Here is a 22,629-nt window from a genome sequence, read left to right as displayed (position 1 = left end):
ATTAAAAAATTAATTTATCATAACCACCTCTGACCACCTCACTTGTTAGAACTTAACATTCTAATGTCATGTCTTCTCTCTTAACGCCAGTACTTTTAAATCATCGTCGCCGGTGAAGTAAAAAAAACACTTGTTTGCACATTTACAACTATAGTGCACGCATGCATGCATGCCTGATTGAATGAATGCATGCATGAATGTCTGCATGCATGCATGCATGGGTTGCTTGGAATGCGCTGCATGAAATGTTCGTTTAATAATTCACGACCTACAAAAATGGAATGACTCGCCGAGGCGTCGTTTGACGATGTTGACAGTTTCCGTCACCACCCCTGAAGTTATGATGATGATACTGGTGATGATGATGATGATGCTGGTGGTGATGATGATAACGATTATGATTGGGGTAGCAGTGATGATGATGATCATGGTGACGATAATGATGATTACGTCGGTATCATACTTCCATGAAGTGTTAATGTGTTAACGTTGTTCAGTGACTGAATTTGAAATATAAACAAAGAATGTTTGAGGAAGTTGCAACGGGCTTTTTTTTCCATTTGAATTTTTTTTCCGGAAAAAAAAAATTTTTCCGCTGATTGGAAAATATCGTAAATCAGACACTGAATAACGGAAAATTGATTTCGCTGATTAGAATGTTTGCAGTTGCTTAAAATCTTCAATGAATTACATTTCAGATGAATTTGTCCATGTGAGTTTAGGTATGCGTAATGTTTCCTGAACCGTCTCTTGCCTGGCCGTGAAATGTACACCAAACAAGAGCACGCATATATATATTTATAGAAGAGTAAATGTTGAATCACAGAGAATTGTAATTGAAGATACAGAAAAAAAAATAAGAAGATTGTTTTTCATTTCAGCTTTTGTATGTAATAGTTGTAAACGAATTTCAGCTTTGTCAACCAAAAACTCAATCAATAATTGAAAAAAATGTTCATTTACGCAAGTTTTAAACTTGTTGTTGTTTGGTTTGTTTTTTGTTATTATGTTGTTTATGTTGTTAAATATTATACTCTTGTTTTTTAGTCATCAAGCGATTTTAATTAGCAATATTGTAATAGACACAAAAAACAATATTAGAAGCAAACGTTAATTAACCTGGCTCATACTTTTTATTACTCCTGAAAGAACGAATCTGTGTGCAAGCTTAATGATTGTAATTTTGTGAAACTTTCGCTTGCAAAATCTTGCGCATACTTCTTGAACATTTTTCTTTCTTATTGAATGTTTGTTCTTACAAATTTTAATGATTATATATATATATATATATATATATATATATATATTTATATATACGTAATATACATAAAGACAAATTTCCACCCCTATACGTCTTTCGTAATTGTAGATGCAAGCCAACATCACGCCATATAAATATAAATACACCACACATATAATATTTGCATGTATCAAAAAAATATTTAACACTTAATGTTGTGATTTGTTATCTGGTTTACAGTGCTGAATTCAATCGGATTATATGCAGTCTTTTCATATTTTCAATTCAACATGTAATATAATTTTTTGAAATACGCAAAGCTCGTTCGTACTAATCAGCGTCAACCTCCATCATAAGCTCACCGGGAAAGTTGAAATTTGATGGTGCGTTCTATCAGTACATCTGACAACAATTACAGACTGAGTTTTTTACAATTTTATAATTGTTTAATTTTTAGTACTTTAAGAATCAAAATAAAATTGTGAAGTTGTCTTGATTAAGTATGATTTGTTACTCAACACAGAACTTTTGAATGAATAAAAATGTGGATGCATTGCACGAGTTGAATTTATTGAACATTCGACACCGTCTAGCGGCTAAAAAATTTTCTAAATGATCTTCTCATTAACGCTAATCTTAATCTTCTATAGAGTTTTTTTGAGTATTCTATCCAATTATTTTTTTTTATTAAATATCATGAACTGGTACGTGTAAGTTCTGGCAAACTTTTGTAATAAATATGAAAAAAGTGAAGATTAAATAAATAAGAGTCAGTTTTTATTATCATGGAAAGCATAAATAATTTCTTTCTCAGCATCTACATACAAACAACAACGTATGCATCTGTTATGCTAATGCAGATGGCATTTGCCAAATGTCCAAGCCGCGAATGTTTATGGCGTTTATAGGCAATGTCAACCGTGTCCTATCATGCGCACAGTATTCATGCGGCGTTTAAGATATGCAATGTTAACGTTGTCATTCGATGTTTATGCAAATCATATGGCAGACATTGGGCAAACATTTATGCTGGCTTCTACTTTAACTTGCTTCATACCGGATTCAAAAATATCTTTTTCGTAATAAATTTATTTTTTATCGTACCATGATTCGTTCGAGTTTGTCGGCGTTTAAAATTAGTTGGCCGTCTGATTTACTTATGTTTTCATCATTATTCAAACTGCTTTGGTTGTAAGGCAATCGCCATCATCATCATCATCATCATCGTTGTGGCAAAGGTTTTTATATCAATTCTTGTTTGTTTAGCTATCAGCAATCACGCATTTTTTTTTATTCTAATAACTTAAGTTTTTGTCTTTAGGGCAATAATAAAAAAACATATTTATTATTAAAATTTTTAAAATTGTTTCCAAAAATGAGTTAATTTTTTGGTTTAATTCAATGCTGTAGTTGACAATTAGCAAAATTTGAAAAGCTGTTTGAATCGCCAATGTAAGCACTCAAAAACTCCCAACAACACCAAACGTGAAGAGAATACTGACTAGGTGAGAGTACGTTTGCATGGGACCATTGGAAGAATTTCATCATTTGACATAAAAAATATCCTCATTGTCCATGCCTGACAGTGAATCAAATGCAGATAATTGAAAACTGGATTTAATGCACAAGACCTAAGAACTAGAGCAAAAAGATGCTGCAACAACCTGCAACAACATGCAACAACCACACATATGAACATTCAGCAGCACACAACACACATGCGGCATGCAACAACACACACAAATATGCAACACACGGAAACATGCAACATACATGACCGCACATCAACATTCAACATGCAACAAACAGCAATATGCAGCAACACACAACAATCTGCAACAACACGCAACAACATGCTACAGTGTTCAACAACACTCTGTGCAGCAGTAACAAAAAAGAAATATATTACAAAAAAATCTATTTACAAGAACTTAAATTATTATTATATATTCAATAATTTTTTTATCGTTAAAATGGTTTGATGGTAAAAAAATAAAGTTTCAACATTTATTATGCCAAAAATTTATGAATTGTTTTAGTTAAATCTTCTCAAATAAAGTTAAGACATGTTCCATTTAATTACTTTGTTCTATTTGCCAGCTAATAAAACTGCGGTTAGTATGCAGTGTCAGGCAGCTTCATTATTCATGTATAAATTTTTTTTGCACTCCGATAAGTGCAACGGTGGTTGGATGAATTCCATTCAAAAGTAGCCCTGCATAATTCAATACATTCCATCACGTAATCGGGCGCCCTCGACAATTGGTCTGCTCAGTTGATGTGTCTCGCGTGTGTAACGAAACTTTGAAACATACTGGAGCACTGCTTTGAAGGAATTATTTTTTAGTGGAATTATTAAAAGAAATTTAAAAGAAATTGTTTATTCGTACGTGTGCAGTTGTGCTGATAAAATAATCAGAAAAAAATATGATTCTGAGCATGCAGGTTTGAATGCTGTAATGGATAACTTGTTGAATGTTTGCAAAAAAATAGTTTTGGTAAATATATCCTTAACAATTCAAGCTTACGAAGTTAGTAGACAATAATTTCAACGAATGTAGTTAGGCTTTTTACAGTATAATCATATGAAAATACATGTGAATAAATTTGATAGTTGTTTTTTTTAATCTTTTCACCAGTTTTATCCTCAACACATGTAAGTAACTCGCTTGCAGAATAAAAGTATCAAACGTTTTTTGATTAGATCTGAAAATCTGTATTATGAGAAGAAAAAGTATGTTTTCTGAAATAATTAAATTCTTGAGTTAAAGACTTCTTACCCTTATTCATATCCATTTAACACAATTGCTTCAATAAAATTTGGCTTCAAACCAATTGCACAAAATTTTGCATCGTTGCAAAGTTTTGCAGCATTCAGATTTCAAAGCAAATTAAATCAAAAATCTAATTTGGGTGATGTGTTTAAAAATTCCAAACAGGTTACGTGAGTTTTGTTGATTTTCTCAAAATCCGAACAAGAATGAACTCACTGTCATTGTTCCAATGTTTGCCTTTTGAGGCATGATTTTGAAGAGTTTAGCATTTGTTGAAAATATTTTGTAACTTCAAATCTGCTAAACAAAATAGAAGCAAGCAAAACATTAGGACAAAAATCTGTTTGTTACTACATCATAGTAAAGTGAGATCACAAATTAATGAAACTTATTACCTGCAATCCTTAATTGGTAAATAGCTCCCCCCATCTGATCACCATACAAAGTACCTCAGGAGGTTGCACATGTTGACATGTATAATATAAGTGTACGTGTATATGTACAATGTACATTGTACATACGTGAATACAAATTTATAAAGGTTGTGTATGTGTACAAGTAATTTTATGTTATGTCAAATAACTGATGGCGAGTGCAAATTATGTTACGTCTTTAGTGCTGTTGAAAAGTTACAAAACAAGCACACACATTTCTTATTTTACAAATTTATACAAACACATTTACACGTGTGCATTTGGTTGAATAACACGCTTTGAATGAGATACATGGTTGAATGAGATACATGGATGAGATACATGGCGGGTACATGGTTGCATGTGTTAGTTGGTACTAGGAACTCTTCTGGGGTTGCAGATTGCACCTTCTCTTCATACTGCTTCAGAGACAAGCTTGCACTGAAGCACATCATACCAGAATGTTCATACACAAATACATATACACTCATACACACGTTCACAACTAAAAAACTACAGTCACACAATATTATACATCGAACAAGTGGTTGTATATAGGTAATTAAAAAACCAAAAATGTTGACATATTAAAAGTTTTATATATATTATATGATTAGCGCATGACCCAGACATAAACACACAGACACAAATATGCAAAGATCTAATAGACATTATATTGTTGTAACTCTTGAAAATTCAGCTTCCGACAATCGTCAAGTGTTCGTTATTCCGTAGGTTCAAGATGAACACAACTGCTTCAAACGCAAGCCTTGTTGAACGTTTATTTGAATATCAACAGTAATAGAAACAATAAACTAATCCATGTAGCTACATAAATCACATTTACGATTTTGCTTTCTTAGCTGGAAACCTGACTGTAAACCTGGTTACGCGGACATTGTATAACCTAGATTTTTAGCATAGATTTATTATTTCCTTACAATCCTCTATGGTTTACAATCCAAAGAGTACAAACGTAGCATAACAAATAATATAGCGCAATTCGATCATTTCCGCGGTATCTTTAACGGTATCTTTAGATCGCAGTAACAGTATCTTTAAAAATTTGGATACTGTGTGCAAGTACATGAAACGTGAATTTTTTCTATTTTTCAATTTTGCTTCCAAAAATTTTTAACTTTTTCGGTTTGTAAATTATTCTTGGCACAGAATTGATTTATATTTCAATTTGTTGAAAAAATTTAAAAAAAGAATTATTAAAACAAATTTTGTAAAAATCGTGAGTGAATTTTTATCACGTTTCAACTAGTTTTCTAGCGTTACCTGCTATCAAACCCTTCAAACACCAGCTATCATCCCATCATCCACATTTAAAATGGTCCGATCAAATGGTTTCTTCAGAAGTAAAGACGACGTTTTCGCTACGCTCAGTATACAAACTTCACGCCTTCGTTAGGCTGTTGGCTTGTTTGTGAATCATGTAACTGAGTTGTAACCATTGTGCAATCTTGACACCAACCAACCAACAAAGTAAATACGAAGAAAACAATAAAACTAGCGATTTATTGAGAAAATATCTGGATGAGTGATAAAAGAAATGAAATTTTGCTTATAAACATTTTTGGCCTTTGTGTTTTAGGTCTTCGTTGGAACAACTGGAATGGATAATTCTAGTTTGAATTTTTACTCGAGTGCCAAACATATTAGGCAATTTGATCATCGGTCATATGAAACAACAAATGAACATATTTTTTGACACTGTGGGTGTTTGTATTTCTATTTTTCAACTTTCTTCTTCTTCAATTGTACTCAACTGCGTCAACGTCAGCCTAAGGAAATTTAACGTCTGTCCTTTGAATCAAAGTTCATCTTTTGATATTATTCATTTAAAAATTTATATCTGTATACCCTGAATAATTTTATTGTAATATAAAGATGGGCAACAAACAAACAAACAAACGAATGAACGAACGAACAAACAAACAAACGAATGAACGAACAAACGAACGAACAAACAAACAAACAGGCAAGCAGGAAAAGAAGCAAGTTAGCAAGCATACAAACAATTGAACAAACAAATATGGGTTGTTTTGGTGATATCAAGATATAAATGATAATATTGTAATATGAATAAATGCTAATGTAAATCATTTAAAAAATTGATCAAATATCGATTGCTTGACACTCATTCGATGTTTTGAGTTATAAATAGTTAAAATTGTTTGTAAAATTTCAACACAATTTTTTATTTTTTTTTCTGAGTAAGATCATTAACCCTTTATTAAATTTGTTTTCAACTTAATGACAAATCATTCCAATCCTTCTCGTAGGACTGCCTCAGTTTAGAGGAGAGAGCTCCTTCAATTAAATATTTAGTCGCTCTAACATTCACTACATTATACAGTAATAACCTTCTTATAAATTGAGTGTTAGTTCTTGGCTCAAAATTAACATCTGTTGTCTAGTGAATTTTTGTATTTTGCGATTTTTCTTGACTTTTCTGTCCCTTCTATCACTTGCTGATTTCTCGACCGGAGAATAAGTTGAATGAAGATGGAAAATAAAAAACTACGAAAGTTCATACTAGAATATTTTATTCATTCAAAATAAAATTTGAACGTCAATATATATCAAGATATGTTGTTCATTTTCATTATATGTAACTTTGTTGGCGTTAAAATGGATATCTATCACGACAAACCAGATAAAATTTATTATCAATTCTTGTTTTAGGAGAACTTTGTGGGCATTGAGGTTTTGCGTGTGACTTCTCTTCTAAACGATAGGTAAAGTTATTCGCCTTAAAATGGCCTTGCTGAAAAAAATATAATGTTATGTCATTATTAAAGCTGCAATTGCAACTGTGTTAAGATGTTTTGTTAACATGTTAATGTTGCCCCAGTATTAGAATATCTTCTGAATTTCAAAATGATTTGAATGTCATTTTTTGGTATATTTTAAAGATATGTTGCTGTTTTTTCACTGCTGTTGTGATTAGAAGTTATTAATAGCCACAAGTGCAATGCTTTTACTACGTAATTATATGCTTCATGGAAGTTCTAACTATGTTCTTAAATTAATTATATTGTTACAAGTTTTTGTTTTCATTGTCATGAAATTTTTGACGATTATACTTCAAGTTTATTTGTCATTTTGGTGCTTTTATCTAGAAATAATATTTTGCCCTAACAATGTTAGTAAATTTTGTCAACATTGAAGCACGCTAAAGCTATTGAAATTGCACTTTTTAGTTGGTTGTGAAAATGAATTACAACTCCCAATAGGTCAATAGTTGAACTTAAAATTTCTTGTCTACAATCCTTTTTACGTTTTCATTTTTTTTTTAAATTTTAATGCAAAATTTGCCCTTATTATTTGTGGTTGATTTGTTAGGAACATTCCACGTTTTTATCTGACCCCCTTTTTTTGGTTACCAAATTCAGTGCGGATCTCAAAACTCATTTTTGCAAAGTTTGTCAAGAAGCAGAGTGGAATACGTCGGGAAGAGCGCTTTCTAAATTAATTAGTTGATAGGTTTTGAAGTTGTTTTTAGTAATTTTTTTGTTCATTTTATGATTTTTATATTCACTCTTGAAAAGTTCTCGAAGGATTTTCATATGCATAGTTGGATAATATTGTTACTGTGCTGCTGTTTTTGTGTTATTAGTGACAAGAATTTTTTCTTTTAGTAGCATGTTTTATAAATATATTAACCTTTACACTGTGATTGTTTTGATCTCGTGTAAACTACAATTAATCATGTTTCACTTGTACCCAAAATAAATTTATTTCATGCAAAATTAAATAAAAAGAAATCCTAACCCATAAAATTTTATTTTCAACTTTCTGGCCAGTTATCATCGTTCCCTCAGAAAGTTGATCATAGTAAATGCATAATGTCTAAGAAAAATATAAAAACAAAATTTAATTTATTAGATTGTAAAAAATTAGCAGAAATTTTTTAAATTATAATTTTTCTAACAAATAAACTTTAAACTCTTTATGAGAAGCTCCGATATTTTGACTCAGAAACTTATTTTTCTTTTACAATAGTGTCAGCACGCTACTAAAATATGTTATGAATTCTTTTTCACAATCCCAAAAACTGATTTTCTCACATGGTTAAAAATACATATTAAAATATTCAGCAAAAGATTTTTTTTTCAGTAAAGTTTGTAATTCGTCACTGACATGAATTTTTTGTTTTCAAGGAGAATATAAAAATTAATAATCAATAAATATGGAAAATGTTATAAACCTTATCATCAAACCGTAAAGGAACATTTATTAACACTTCATGACGAGGATGTTTATAAGCCAAAAAAAATGTCTGAATCTTCCAGGACACACAGCTGAAAGGAAACAATCATATCGTCAGGGTTTTAAATTTGGAATATTTTACTCGCATCAGTAACAGTAACTAATATATTTATATTTACATTTCAAACACTTTTCAATCATTAAGAAAAATGCGATAAATTGCGAAAAAATAGTTCTTGAACAAGACAACTAGCAGAACAAATTAGTGGTCAGTAAACTCGAGTTAATTCAAATTGAAATATGAACTTTAGTTAATCTCGAATACAAATTAATTTCTTTATAAAGATTTTCGTTGCAAAACGACGAGGTTTTTCATGAGTCATTTGCTAAAAATTGTGATTGGGAGATTGTTGAAATAGCAAAGAACACTCGAAAAATCTTTTAAAGGATGTTGTAAGATTATTCAAACACGAATGATAGCGTTAATTGCCAGAGTTTAAAAGACCTTATGTTTGATATATTTTTTACCAAATTTTTGATCAAAATAAAACAAATCAATTTCAAATTAATAAAATGCCAAAAACCTGAATCTGCCTCACAATGTTGAATGATATTCAACGTACAAATTATTATCAAACACTGATTCAGATACATTATAAACGGCCAACTACGTTTTAAACAATCAAATACATTATAGACAAACAAGTACGTTGTAATATAACGAACAATTCTTCTTGCTGTCGAGATTAAATAGTTAATTGCAGTTTATAGGATGTTCACATGGATCTTGAATAGGATGCAGATGTACATAAATCATTGCATATGAATAAAAATATTATACTTGCAAATCAGTTCAAGCTGGTATGAAAAATTGATTAAATATTGTTTAAAGGTTGGTCAATGTTCTGCGTTTGAAATATTGTAAATTATTTTGTAAAATTTGAATGATTTAAAAATATACCTGTTTGTATTGCAATTGTATTGTAACTCTTGACTCTCGTAACTACCAACACCGATGTTATAACTTCAAAGATTTTAAAAATTGTCTGTATTTAGAAAACAGCATAAAAAACAGAGTTACAAGACAACAACATACCTTTTATATTTACCCAACAAGACTAAAATTGTTACAGGTAAGTCTGTTTCATTATGACCCGAAGGTTTGGAATTAATGCAGAAAATTTATTTTGTCACTTCATATTTTGCATTCATTTTATTTTAGACTGGTTGTACTTGTTGAGCTAATTATGTTACTGTCTCCTGCTTATTTTGCAAATAAACGAATAAATAAAATAAATTAAAAGATCTCTATATTTGGGAGTTACACACCAGTGTTGTAGCTTCCAACGATCGTCAAGCGTTCATTATTCCGTAGGTTCAAGATTTCCGATAGATAAACACAACTATTTCAAACGCAAACTTTGTAGAACTTTTATTTGAATACCAAACAGTAATAGAAACACTAAGCTAATCCAGTAAACTACAAAAATCACATTTACGACTTCCCTTCAAACCTCGCTGAAAACCTCTCTATAAACAAATTCTTAAATAGTCTCTACGGTAGATTTTTAGTACAGAATCGACATTTCTTTACAATCCTCTATAATTTACAATCCAAAGATTACAAATATAGCAAAGATAACAGTAAATAAGATAACAAATAATATAGCGCCATTTGACCATTTCGGTGGTTATGACAATATATACATTTATAAAGACGAATAGAAACAGATATAGATGGTTGAAGAAGGTGAGATGGTGGAATGGTTAAGGGACCACGTCCATCATGCTGTCAACTGTCGTAACCGGATTCGAATGCAATCGGATCCTAGTCTATCACGTGCAATGAGTGCAATGCGTGGAGTCACACGTGCACTGTGTAAGTGTTAGAAATGTTTCCGAAAAAATAATTTTAAATTAGAAAAAAAAATTATAATTATGAGGAAAAAAAAATAAATTCCCTGCAGATACTCGTGTTAATTGACTAGCAGACATGAAGCCATAAATTTACGAACATAAAATCACTCACTCACTCACTCACTCACTCACTCACTCACTCACTCACTCACTCACTCACTCACTCACTCACTCACTCACTCACTCACTCACTCACTCACACACTCACTCACTCACACACAATAATAATAAACAATTATATTAATTTACATAGTTTGTACAAATTTATGTACAAATTTTATTTGTTTCCAAAACAAAAAAAAACCTTGAAAATTGGGAGGACTAAAAATAATTATTATATCCTAAATATAATTCACATGGATTCGTGTGTAAGTCGGTATGTAAAACAAACCATTTTTCATTCATTCTCCAAAACAAAAAGGACCTAAAGATTGAACATAACGAGTTTTTAAATTCGTTCAAATTTTAGACAAAGTTAAAACCAATATAATAAAATTTATGATAATGTATTTTTGTGTCGATCACAAATTAGTCGTAGTTTCATTTCATAAATCCATTTCTATGTCATTTTCGGTGTGTCGAAAATCTGAACGAACGAACGAACGAATGAACGAACGATTTATTCTTACAGAATTAAAACAACAACATGTGTACAATGACATTGAAGCACAGCCTAACACAAAAACACACAAAAATACAGCCTTACATCATACAGACACACGGAGTTATATTCGGAGAAATAGAAGGAGGACAAAAGAGGCATCTTGCAATTAATGCCTAGCATTAAATCGACAACGTGTTTGGCCCATATTAGCGCGTTAATGTCTAGCCGAAGACACTCCAGGGTCTGTTCAGCATATTGCCCGTCGCCTCGTTCATTCTGCGTCCACGTCTTCTGTTATTGTCCTTTTCTTGTCAAGTCGTTACAATTTGTCCGTCTGCCCTGCACAAGTCAGTCGAACTGACCGCTGTCAACTGGGGATATTAAATGAATGTTGGATTTCTGTGGTGCTGTTTATAATTAATGATGCCGTTTTAAGAAATAATAAAGGCAAAACAATTTCTTAAAACTTCAGGCAAAATTTATTAAAATTAAGTTTTTTTCTGATTGACATCTTTTTGTTTAAAAAAAATGAACAAAAAACAAATTAATAAATTTATTAAAACTTTGAGTTAATATTAAACCAATTTATTATTAATAAGGAATAATATTATGGGGCAAATTTTTTTATTCAGACTGAAAAGCAGAAAATTATAAAGCTCCATTAACTTTCAAACAACTTTGCTTCCTGAAGAATGAAACTGAAAAATTTTCTCTAAATCCATAAATAAATAAAGTTATTCAAAGATGAAATATTTTTTTTAATTAAATCGTCTAATTAAGAGATAAAGAATGTCAATTATTTTTCTCTCTTGTTTTTGTAAAAAAAAATAATGTTGTTTCCAATGACTGTGGATTAAATAATATTTTTAAACAAAAAATTTGAAAAACAGTGTCATAGAATTCATTATTATTAATGATAATAATAATATTAATAAAAATAACAATGATGCAAATTGGCATATAAAATATATATATGTATACATAAAAATATATGTTTATGAAGATATATATATACAAACAAACATACGCAAACACATACGAAGAAAATATTCAATGGTGTCAAATATATTGAAATGAATTTGTTTAACATTTCCAGTTTTATCTATCAAAAATTTCAAAATCCTTAACAATTATGTTGTAAGTTGATTTAGAATAATTAACCAGAATTTTTATTAAAAATTGAATAACTGTTTTTTTAATTTTGTTAGAATTTGTAATTTAACTCTTTGGCTCTTTTCATTTTTATCATCGTTGATGTTTTTGTCATGATCATTATCAAATGATAGCTTTTGGACAGGCTGATCGGCGATTTTTATTTTAGAAGGCAGAGTTTTTTTGATTGCAGGCATGCATTCCACCACACTAGAATCCCTTTCAATCAAACAATAATTGCATATATTATTAATAAGTTCCATGAATCATTCTCCACGATAAGTTCATCTCATCATATGCCGTAAGATGCATAATGATGACAAACGTGCGGATGAACCACACACACAAACACTCGCAGACACACACACAAACAAACTGACAGACAACACTGCTACAAAATTTAATTCTTCCAAGTACCTTATTATGCATTCTTCTTTAGACAGTATCAATGTAAAAATTACAACATACATTACAACATTGAACATACAACCTCACGTGTATATAACAAGTAGATGTATAAAACCTCTTGACGCATATTACGAGAGAAGGAATAAATAACACGGAAATCATAGAAATCAGAAGTTGATGTGAAGACACATTCACTCATCAACGGTCTCTATGTTTACTTGGCCAACAGTGCAAATAATGGATTTATTATAAACCCGATTATACATCTTTTATATATCCCTACATATCGACTTGTGTCTGACCGTAACTACTAGATCAATGACTCATAAATAATGTTCTATAGTCACTGGTTATTATTTGCAATTAAATTTTTCGTTATCATACGTTTTCATCATCATTTTCATCTTATGCTTGTATTTATGTTGTTATATATATTGTTATTTACACGCATGTATTTTGTTATCTTTGCATATGTATGTTGTTTTGTGTAGGTGTAACTTGGAAAGAGGATATTTATTTACAAACGGATGTTTTCAATATTTGGAAAAGTTTTAGGCAAGGAAGAGATCACATTTAGCCTCCTCTGCGAGGTTGGTGTTGATGCTCTTATTGTTGTTGTTATTATTGTTGCAGTTGTTGTGATAATTTTAGTGGCTGGGATTATTGTTGGGTTTGTTTTTAAGGTTGTTGTTAGTATTTAAAATTATTAAATTAACTTCTGAGCAGTTCTCAAAAGTTATTTTTGTTGATGTTGTCGTTGTGATTGTTGTTGTTGCTTTTATTGTCTCTGCTGTTGCTGTTGTGCTTTTTGTTGTTTATATCAATTATTGGTTAGCTAATTTAAAAGTTGATTTCTATCTCAAGGTAAATATTATTCTTACAATTTGTAACAAAACAAAAAGCACCTCCAAAAATTAATTAAAAAATTAACTGTCGGTTTAGAATTAAAATTGGTAATAGGAAATACATTTGAGCACTTAGATGCGTTTAGCAATCATATAAAACTTCTCAACTTTTAAGTTTTTGTTAGTTCTTTTTTATTTTTTTGTTAGATTTATTAGACTTCATACAATCACGACCATGCCCAAAAAACAATTTTTTTTATGTAACCACGATTGAAAAAATTGCAGTTTGCAATTTGATTTTCCAGCTGAGAATGATCATTAAAGATTTGTTTGTATGCACGCCGATAGGAGATTGAAAATTTCAGAACGCATGCAGTAATAGTAGTTTCATTTCCTGTCATTGAGCAGGTCCCCGCCGTTCATAATTAATAATTCATTAATGGCCTTCATTCATGCTCTTTTGTTTGTATTTTTGCGTTGATTTTTTGTTGACATTTATACATTCTAAACAGCAAGCCAGCCAACCAAACCTCCAACCAATCAACCAATTAGCCAATCAATTAGCCCACTGATCAATTAAGCAGCTAACCAACCAATCAACCAACTAACCAACAAACTGAACGACCAATCAATTAACCAAACAACAACAACCAACCATCTAATCAATCAACCAATCAACCATCTAACTAACCAGCCAAATAACCAGCCAGCTACTAACTAACCAACTGACCCACCGACAATCCAACCAGCCATCCGACTAACAAAGCAACCAACCGACCGACCAATTAACTAACCAACCAGAAAAATAGCCAAACGTCTAATTCCTAAATCTTCACAATTTACATAGTGCCATTATTTAACATTCTTCAACATCCAACTCGACTCATGAGGATATATTTTTATACTGCACTCATTTCACATAACAGATTTTAAACATAGCATTACAATGAAGCCATCTACGACATCGCGCATATGATATAATTTAACCATGACATATACCCTGCCAGCCAGCCAAATTTTTCTTAGTATTTCAATTATTGACACAAAACGCGAGCTCTGTTTTAACAAGACTATTTCATTAAAACGTTGATACGGACATAATAAAGGATCCCAAAAAAGAAAATAACATTTTAAATAATATGGAACCCCTACAAGCTCTTATTACGCTACAAAAGAATATTAATATTTTTAAGAAATAATTTTATTAATTTCAATTTTTTAATTATTCTATAAACTTTTAATTATACATCTGAAAATTAAAAATGTATTTATCTAGTATTTTGTCAATCATGAAATACGATAAGCCATAACAATCTAATTTAATTCAGTAAAATATTTTTTAATTTGTTGAAAAGTTGCATAAAAGCTAACTAAAAAGTTGAAAGAAATAGTAACAATTTTTTGAAAATGTTGTGAAAATTGGAAACAATTCAGAATTCAGAAAAATAAAAATAAAATCTGGCAACTAAGAGGATGATTTCAGACGAAAATTGATTGAAATGACGACAAAGTGTTTCAGAAATGACAAACATTTCGAAAAAAAATTAAAATCTCAAAAGCAATAAATCTGATTATTACATGAGCCATCAACTCTGTTTGAAAACCAGCTTTTCAATGATTCACCGCGATCCGTTGCTGTTAAAGATATATCAAAATTTTCAGGAAGAAAATGGCAGCGAGGCTCCCACGAAACAAACAACTAACAAACGAACAAACGAACGAACGAACGAAAAAACGAACGAACGAACGAACGAACGAACAAACGAACGAAAAACTCGCTGAGTCCTACATTGAATTGTTAAAATCTATCGTAACATACAAAGAATTAAATTAAAGTAGAAATTTGCAAGTTTTAAATAGCCATATTTCAATGCTCTGTCTGAAAGTGTGCTTACTACACAACCAAAATAAATATTTTCAGTATTTTGTAATAAAAGGTAAATGATGAGTAAAATAAAAAAAAAATCTAAAATAAAACATATGGACTGATGGGTAACTGTGCAAATTGTCCTTAAACTTTTTTGTGAGGATAATAAATTTATTTATAAACTTTCATCAGTACCTATACCCACCTGTTAGAAGAAGGAAAACATCGAATTAACCTTCAAAAACTTGCAAAAAAATGTTGCGATAGAGACGAGCGTGTTACAAAAAGCCCACAAACAAATTGATTAATCGGAAACATCGAAGACACGTAAAACAGAGACACGACTACGCGCTGTGACTGACGATGCATTGTGCATATTCATTTCTGACATCGAGTAATCTGCGAGTGAGCATAATTCTCCCCGACGGGCGTTTGTGGCTCTAGGAGGAGCATATTGGCGCGCTATCTTGAACATGTGGTTAACATTATTCACGTCCATGCTCTTCTAGGTGCACTTAATGTCACTCATGCAGACGTGCACCAACCGTAGACATCACTTTTCTTGGAAAGAAAGAGTTTTTTGGGCTTATATCGTTTGCGTCTCAAACACAGACTAAACAGCCATCATTTAGAATTTATTGCCTTCCATTTCAACTGAGGTATCAACTTAGCTTCGCCAGCACCTAAATATTTTGAGAGTTACATTGCGAGAGTGTTAGGCAGGGAATTATAACCTCGATTAAAATTGTATTATGTGACTCGTTATAACCATTCAGTACCAACTTATTTTAAAACTTAAATTTACAAAATGGAATTTTTAATAAGTAAAAAACGGTGAATAATGAAATAAACATCAAAACATTTTACTTAAATTTGACAAATTTTTTCAGATGAATAAAAGAAATTAGAAAACATTGAACAAAAATTTTGTTTAAATTAATTTTAGAATGAACTTGAACATATCTGCGGTACGCTGTGAATGAATTTAAGTCCTTTCCCGCACAAACTTATCATTTACCTATTTGTTGGAGTTTGTTCTTTCAGATTAGTTATTATGTTTGATTTCTATGGTTTCACTAAAAAACAAACATAAAACGCGCACATACAGGCACACACACATACAGGCATACACACAAACACACACACACACACACGTATACAACGAATAAATGATGGATAATATATATATGTCATACATATAAATATATAATTTTCATTTAATTCTTTTAAATTTATTCGTTCCGTAGAACTAATCCTTGAGCCCAGAAGCTTCAATGCATGTAAGTAGACTGCCCTTCAAGATTCCTTCCTATTAATAACCTCAATTTATCTTATGATCGATGATACACTCCAACACATTTAATGCATCGAATGCGATTAAATAGAAATTATTTAACCAGCACGTTGGCATTAATATTAAATATTTCAATATATCACTTTGTTTTTTTACGAGTTATAGTGAAAAAATAATATTATATTGTAATAATATATAATATATTGTAATATTTATTTATATATGATTTAAACTAAAAATTCTTTTTGATCCCCTGGCTATAATAACAGATAAAATTTATGTATTCTAAACAAACATTAGTGGCATTTTCAAAAGTTTTTGTTTTTCAGCAGAAAAAAGTCTAAATAAATAGTTCGTTTGATAAATTAACCTGGTACCATTTCGCTTGGAGATAGCTTCATTTTTTGCCAATTTAGATATTTATTCAAGCTAACTCTATTTTTAATTATGTCCAAATTAAAAATACAAATCACCTTTTTTCATAGTGAAAAAGAAATTAAGAATGAAATTACATTTTCGATTATTTTAAAAATGTTCAGTGATCAAACTTCGCGACGATTCAAAATTGTAAGGATGAATTCGTAGAGATTTTAAACATTTTTATCGTTTAAGCATAAATGTGCTTTCATTATAACGAATCATGTTGAAATTGCACCGTTATTCAAATTTTACTTTGCTCTGGTAAACGAAAACTCGATTTAGCGATATAATTTTTTATTTAAAGTTTTTGGTTTGCCGTCGAAAAATATAAATATATGGTTCATTTTACGGACATTTGTAATTCACTGTTACACTTAGTTTATAAAAATTATTTTCGTTAATTCATGATCATAAAAAAAATGTATAATTATACGGTTCAAATAAATTATTTTATTCAAAATGTTGATAAAAAATAATAAATAATAAAAAAATGATCAAAAAGTAAAAAAATAATATGAATTTAATAAATTTTGAAATTTTATTCTATTTCAAAAACAGCTCAACTTGCATATAACATGAGGTTGATGTGTAAACATTAAAAAAACACTCAGCAACACTAACTTCACTCTTTGTTAACTGCAGTATGAGTTGAAAATAACAAAAACATTAAACAAACTTTATCAATATGTAGGATATAAATAATTTCAATTGTTAATTAACATCTAAATCAAAATGTTAAAATTATTTCAAATAAATATAGCGAAATCGACATTAAAACCAACAAAAAGAGTTTAGTTAACAAAACTCTTGGATCAAACATCAACACATTGACAACGAAATTGCTAATGATGCCTCAGTAACTTCAGAATACGTTTGAAACAGGACTTGAACACGGACCCGTATAAATTCTCAAACCTCATATCACTAGCACTATAGAGCGTATATATTATATTGTTCCCAACTCATTTTCTGCACACTAAATATATATATATATATATATATATATATATATATATATATATATATATATATATATATATATATATATATATATATAATAGATGTCATGTTTTACTGTTTGTAGTCATTTATGAAATCTACAGAATTTCTATTGAATATTTCTAACCAAATTTTTGTTGTCATTATTTATTTTGTTAAAATTAGTACAATATACAGTTTTCAAATTCATTCTATATAGGACTTATTTCAGATCTGTTCAAATAGTGTCGAATCCTGTATAATCTTGTGAGAAATTGTATGCAAGTCATTGCTAGCGAGTTAATATGATCTTTCATGGAGGGCCTTCTATTCAACCAGACACCAAAATTCAAGGCTCTAGAAACAAATGACACCTTAGTGTCATCCACCACAAGCCCGAGTTTATATCAAGATTCAACAACTGCTGCCATGTACCAGGAGGAAGCATGTTGGGATTACCCAGGTTCAACCTCAAGAAATTGCTCAACATCCGACCTTTAGTCTTCATCAGACAGAAAAAATTGAAATTTTGAAAACAGTGGCATTTGGATATTTGAAGAGAGTGTGGACAAAATTCAATTCAATTTCTTATGGGGACAATTTTTTCGTTTTTTATTGTGAAAAATCATTTTTAGTATTTTATGAAAATTGTTATTTTGGTCTATTAAATTAATTTTAAAAAATATTATTGGTTATTTATTTTTTATTCATAAAGCCCAAGTTAACAACCTCTGGAAATCTGCAAAAAATTATTTTGGCATTTGTAAAAATTGGTGAAAAATTTGATTGGAAGTAAATCTCAAAGATTAAAAAGTATTATCACGTACTAAAATTTTTTTTGCAAGTAAAATTAAAAAATTGATAAAATTTACTTCAGAGCATCGTGAATTTAAAAGCCATTTTTTATGCAACCATCCACTGGATAGAAATGTATAATACAATACATTTTTGAAAGGTATCCTATGTTGATTTTCGTGAAAAAAAATCGTAAACTGATTTGTTTTCACTTTGATTAACATTTTCATTGGCCAGTCTAACGACATTTTGATAATAATTTTATTTTATTTTATTTTATTTCATTTAGCATGCCATGTTCATATAAATCGTTTTAAACTTTTGAGTCACAAAGAAAAATCTTGCAGTTCAAATGATGTCTCCTGGTTTTGAATGTTAAAGTTACAAAATTGCGAATGATAAATTATTAATTCATATAAACGTCTACATTTCAACTACTAAAATTTGTTAATGATCGGGTTTTATAAAGGTCGATGGTCGCCAATGTCCTGAAAATTTAAGGCACGAGAAAGAAAGAAAAAAGAAATGTCTGTAAAAACATCAAAAACAGTTATAAAATTTAATTCTAATGTCATTTATGAATTGTATAAGAATAAATTTTGAAATTAGGGACTAAATATATTTTTAGGATTCATTCCCTATAAAATTTTCAAGTTATTCTTATATACACCTCATTAAAAACCTATTGTATATTCATAAGAAGCACTACCGTATTTTCAGTTTTGTTCAAATTTCTAGTTTATTTTATTCCATTTCGTATTATATTGTTTACAATTCATTGACTTTTACTATTTTTCAATGTCTTTTTATTCTGTCTTTCACAGAAAGAGCTGAACAATAAAATTAATTGTATATAATTGAATTTTAAACTAGCATATCATCAAGATGTTTCTTCGTAGTCCTACTGAATGAAGTTAACAGCCCGTAGTCGTAACATAGATAAGGTTCAAGTAATCTTTTTTCAAAATTCTTCATGAACTACGATCTGCAATGGTAGCAATGAATTGAATGTTTGTGATGTTTTCAAATACATTGATGACGTAACTTTACGATTTGATTAATTTAATGTGATTCGTTCAATTGATAACTACTATATACTACTATAATATATAACTACTATATACTACTATACTATATAACTACAACTAAGATAAACAATAAAAATATAATTGTAAAAATTCAGACTTCATGCAAAAAGGTGGATTTTCAAATCATCTAACATTGAATACAATTGTAAAAAATTTGAAATGCTTTTTTTGAAGTGAGATATATTTTTCGACTTAAACTTTAACAATATTTTCATTATAAATGCATCCTGCTATCTGGTTTCGGATATTGTTTTTTGTTTCAAGAGCGCTCCCTTACTTTCTGCAGTTCGTCCTGATATGCTCACATTTGAACAAGCAGAAGCCTTATTTTCAACGAAGTTCTCGCATTTGAAACCGACCAACACAACACTTGCTGGCCACTAATAGATAAACTTATGTCAGATGAAATTGTGAAACTATCTATTCTGTCAGAATAAAAAATTTTGATGAACTTTTTGAACGTTTAACGTGTACATAACCATCAACACATTTTCAAATGATGAAAAAATTTATTTATTGAAGATAATTTTTTAAAATATCATCAAATATGAATGAATTTAAAATTTTACAATTTTCATTTAACTTTGTGTGAAACGTGCATAGCTCTTTTAATTACTTCATGTGCATGTGAAAATGAAAAAAGTTTTTACATAAAACCCGATAAGGAAGAGACAAATCAGCTTGTGATAATCTTTGTATTTATTCAATTTCTTAAAAAGTTCAGAGTTTGATGATTCATTTCATGAACATATAACATACATAAATCTATTATTATCGATCTCATCATTGTAACAACATTATCATTTTAACTTTATTATCATCACCGCCTTTTTTCGTTTAGGTTTTTCTGCGTTAAGAATTTTTTCAACTTTTGAAAAGCGACACAACAAGAAGCAAGCCGTGTGCAGGAGATACCGTGGCCGATTTTATCACTTTGAAAAACAAATCTTCGCCAGATGTGGCTATCTCGCTAAATGCATGCGAAAATATGATAGGGATGAAAAAGCATGCAGACGTCGAACTCAAGGCATTGGTAGAATGAAGCACCTCAATAAAGTTTTCAAAAGATTCAGAAATGGCATCAGGGAAGGAGGAGTTGCAAAGAAAGTGGAGGCAGTGGCACCAGCTCCAGCATCTGCAGCAGCAAAATAAACTATTTGGTCTAAGTTGATGTTCATTTTTCCAGAAAATAAATTTTATGATGACGATATTTGTTAAAACGCAAGTAAATAAATATTGTCTGTGTAAATTGAATTAAGTCATCGTAATCATCTTCATCCATTGTTATTATCTTCATTGAACATCCTTGTTGTTGTAATTACAATCGCTGTGATCAATCTTTTTCGTAATCATTATAGGAAATATTTTAACTCATCCCAGTCAGGATTCATGGGTGAAATTTTTAATACACTTTTCTGTTTTTTTTTCCCTTTACAGTTCCTTTGATAAATTTTAACTTATCCAAAGACAAAATAGCAATAATCAGTCTAATGTAGAAATGTTTGAAAAATTTCAGATAAAGTAAATGTATTGATTTGCCAAACGAAATTAGTTGATCACAAATTCAATAAACAACAACAGTTTTTCATATTTGGAACATAATTTATTTTCTTAATAATTTACTCCAGAGCAAACACAGGAAGAAATATAAAATGATGTAAACCTTGTGAACAGATCCTCATATGTACGTAGATAGTGACATGTTTACGTGGGCAGGTGCCTCTAGTTCCAATATTTATCTCTGCTGAAGGCAGTCGTAAATTAAGTTACTGTGCGCTCTTCAGTAAAATTATTTTTTTATAAATACCATAGTTTTGTATTATCAGCCGAATGTTAAGCCTCGACTGTATCATTAAATTATTGTTATAATTCTCGCTGTCGTAACTGATTTACGATGCGACGGGTTCAAATTCTTGATTGAATAAAATATTCCAAACAGTTATTAAACTTTATTTACAGAAGAAATCAACTATTATTAGTTATTAAACTTTATTTACAAAAGAAATCAACTAATCGTTTATTTCTAGTAAATTCAAACTAACGCAACAATTAACTTTTAAATCGTTCAAAATCTATCGCTATGACAACGTCAACAAACAAATCAAATATCGCTTTAAATAATTCACCGAATCGCTATTCACAAAATCACGAATTTCAGTAATCACGAATATCACTAATCACGAATATCACTAATCACGAATATCACTAATCACGAATATCACTAATCACAAATATCTTGCGACGTGCGCTTATATACTCTTCGCAAGCGTCGTTTCTAGATTCTTCCCGATGGTCCGATTCCAGCATACTCTAGAACGTTCCAGTCACTAGAACATTCTAGAATACGCTAGAATCTAGTGCGTTCGGTAGCACGGTTATAACATTACCCCCTTCTTAGTTCTGTTCGTCCCGAACAGCTTTCGTTCCGGTGTCCGCATGGTACGGAGCCAGTCTATCCAAATGGACGATCTTCATTCTTGCTCTCGGCTTCCGATATTCCTGAATACGGTAGACGACGTCATTCAAGCGGGTGATGACTTGATAAGGTCCTTCCCACCCTCGCTGGAGCTTTGGAGAACGTCCTTTCTTCCGCTGTGGGTTGACAGCCAAACT

The 22,629-nt window shown here is 30.3% G+C and overlaps 3 protein-coding genes across 3 annotated transcripts in view; 1 reads left to right on the top strand and 2 right to left on the bottom strand.

Moving 5' to 3' along the window:
* Nucleotides 1-2,335: 2,335 nt before the first annotated feature.
* Nucleotides 2,336-5,887, bottom strand: HELRODRAFT_183400 (hypothetical protein; the record flags this gene model as incomplete). The annotated part of the gene is made up of 4 exons (XM_009012432.1): nt 2,336-2,423; nt 2,743-2,819; nt 4,757-4,940; nt 5,829-5,887. 4 exons carry the CDS (start codon nt 5,885-5,887, stop codon nt 2,336-2,338), a joined length of 408 nt encoding a protein of 135 aa, XP_009010680.1.
* Nucleotides 5,888-20,880: 14,993 nt separating this feature from the next.
* On the top strand, nt 20,881-21,168 carry HELRODRAFT_91627 (hypothetical protein; the record flags this gene model as incomplete). The annotated part of the gene is made up of 1 exon (XM_009012431.1): nt 20,881-21,168. A coding segment is annotated over one exon (288 nt), but the record flags the coding sequence as incomplete, so codon positions are not given.
* Nucleotides 21,169-22,221: 1,053 nt separating this feature from the next.
* The window catches only part of HELRODRAFT_183398 (hypothetical protein), a gene marked incomplete at both ends in the record, with an annotated part of 5,687 nt that continues 5,279 nt past the window's right edge, over nt 22,222-22,629 (bottom strand). The window contains one exon of the mRNA XM_009012430.1: nt 22,222-22,326. Within this exon, the coding sequence (XP_009010678.1) occupies nt 22,222-22,326 (105 nt within the window). The remainder of the gene's footprint in view (nt 22,327-22,629) is intronic.

Source organism: Helobdella robusta (assembly GCF_000326865.2).
Source record: "Helobdella robusta unplaced genomic scaffold HELROscaffold_106, whole genome shotgun sequence".
In the NCBI taxonomy this organism is placed as follows: Eukaryota; Metazoa; Annelida; class Clitellata; order Rhynchobdellida; family Glossiphoniidae; genus Helobdella; species Helobdella robusta.
The sequence above is the reverse complement of the archived record's forward strand: the minus strand, read 5'-3'. Positions and strand labels throughout refer to the sequence as shown.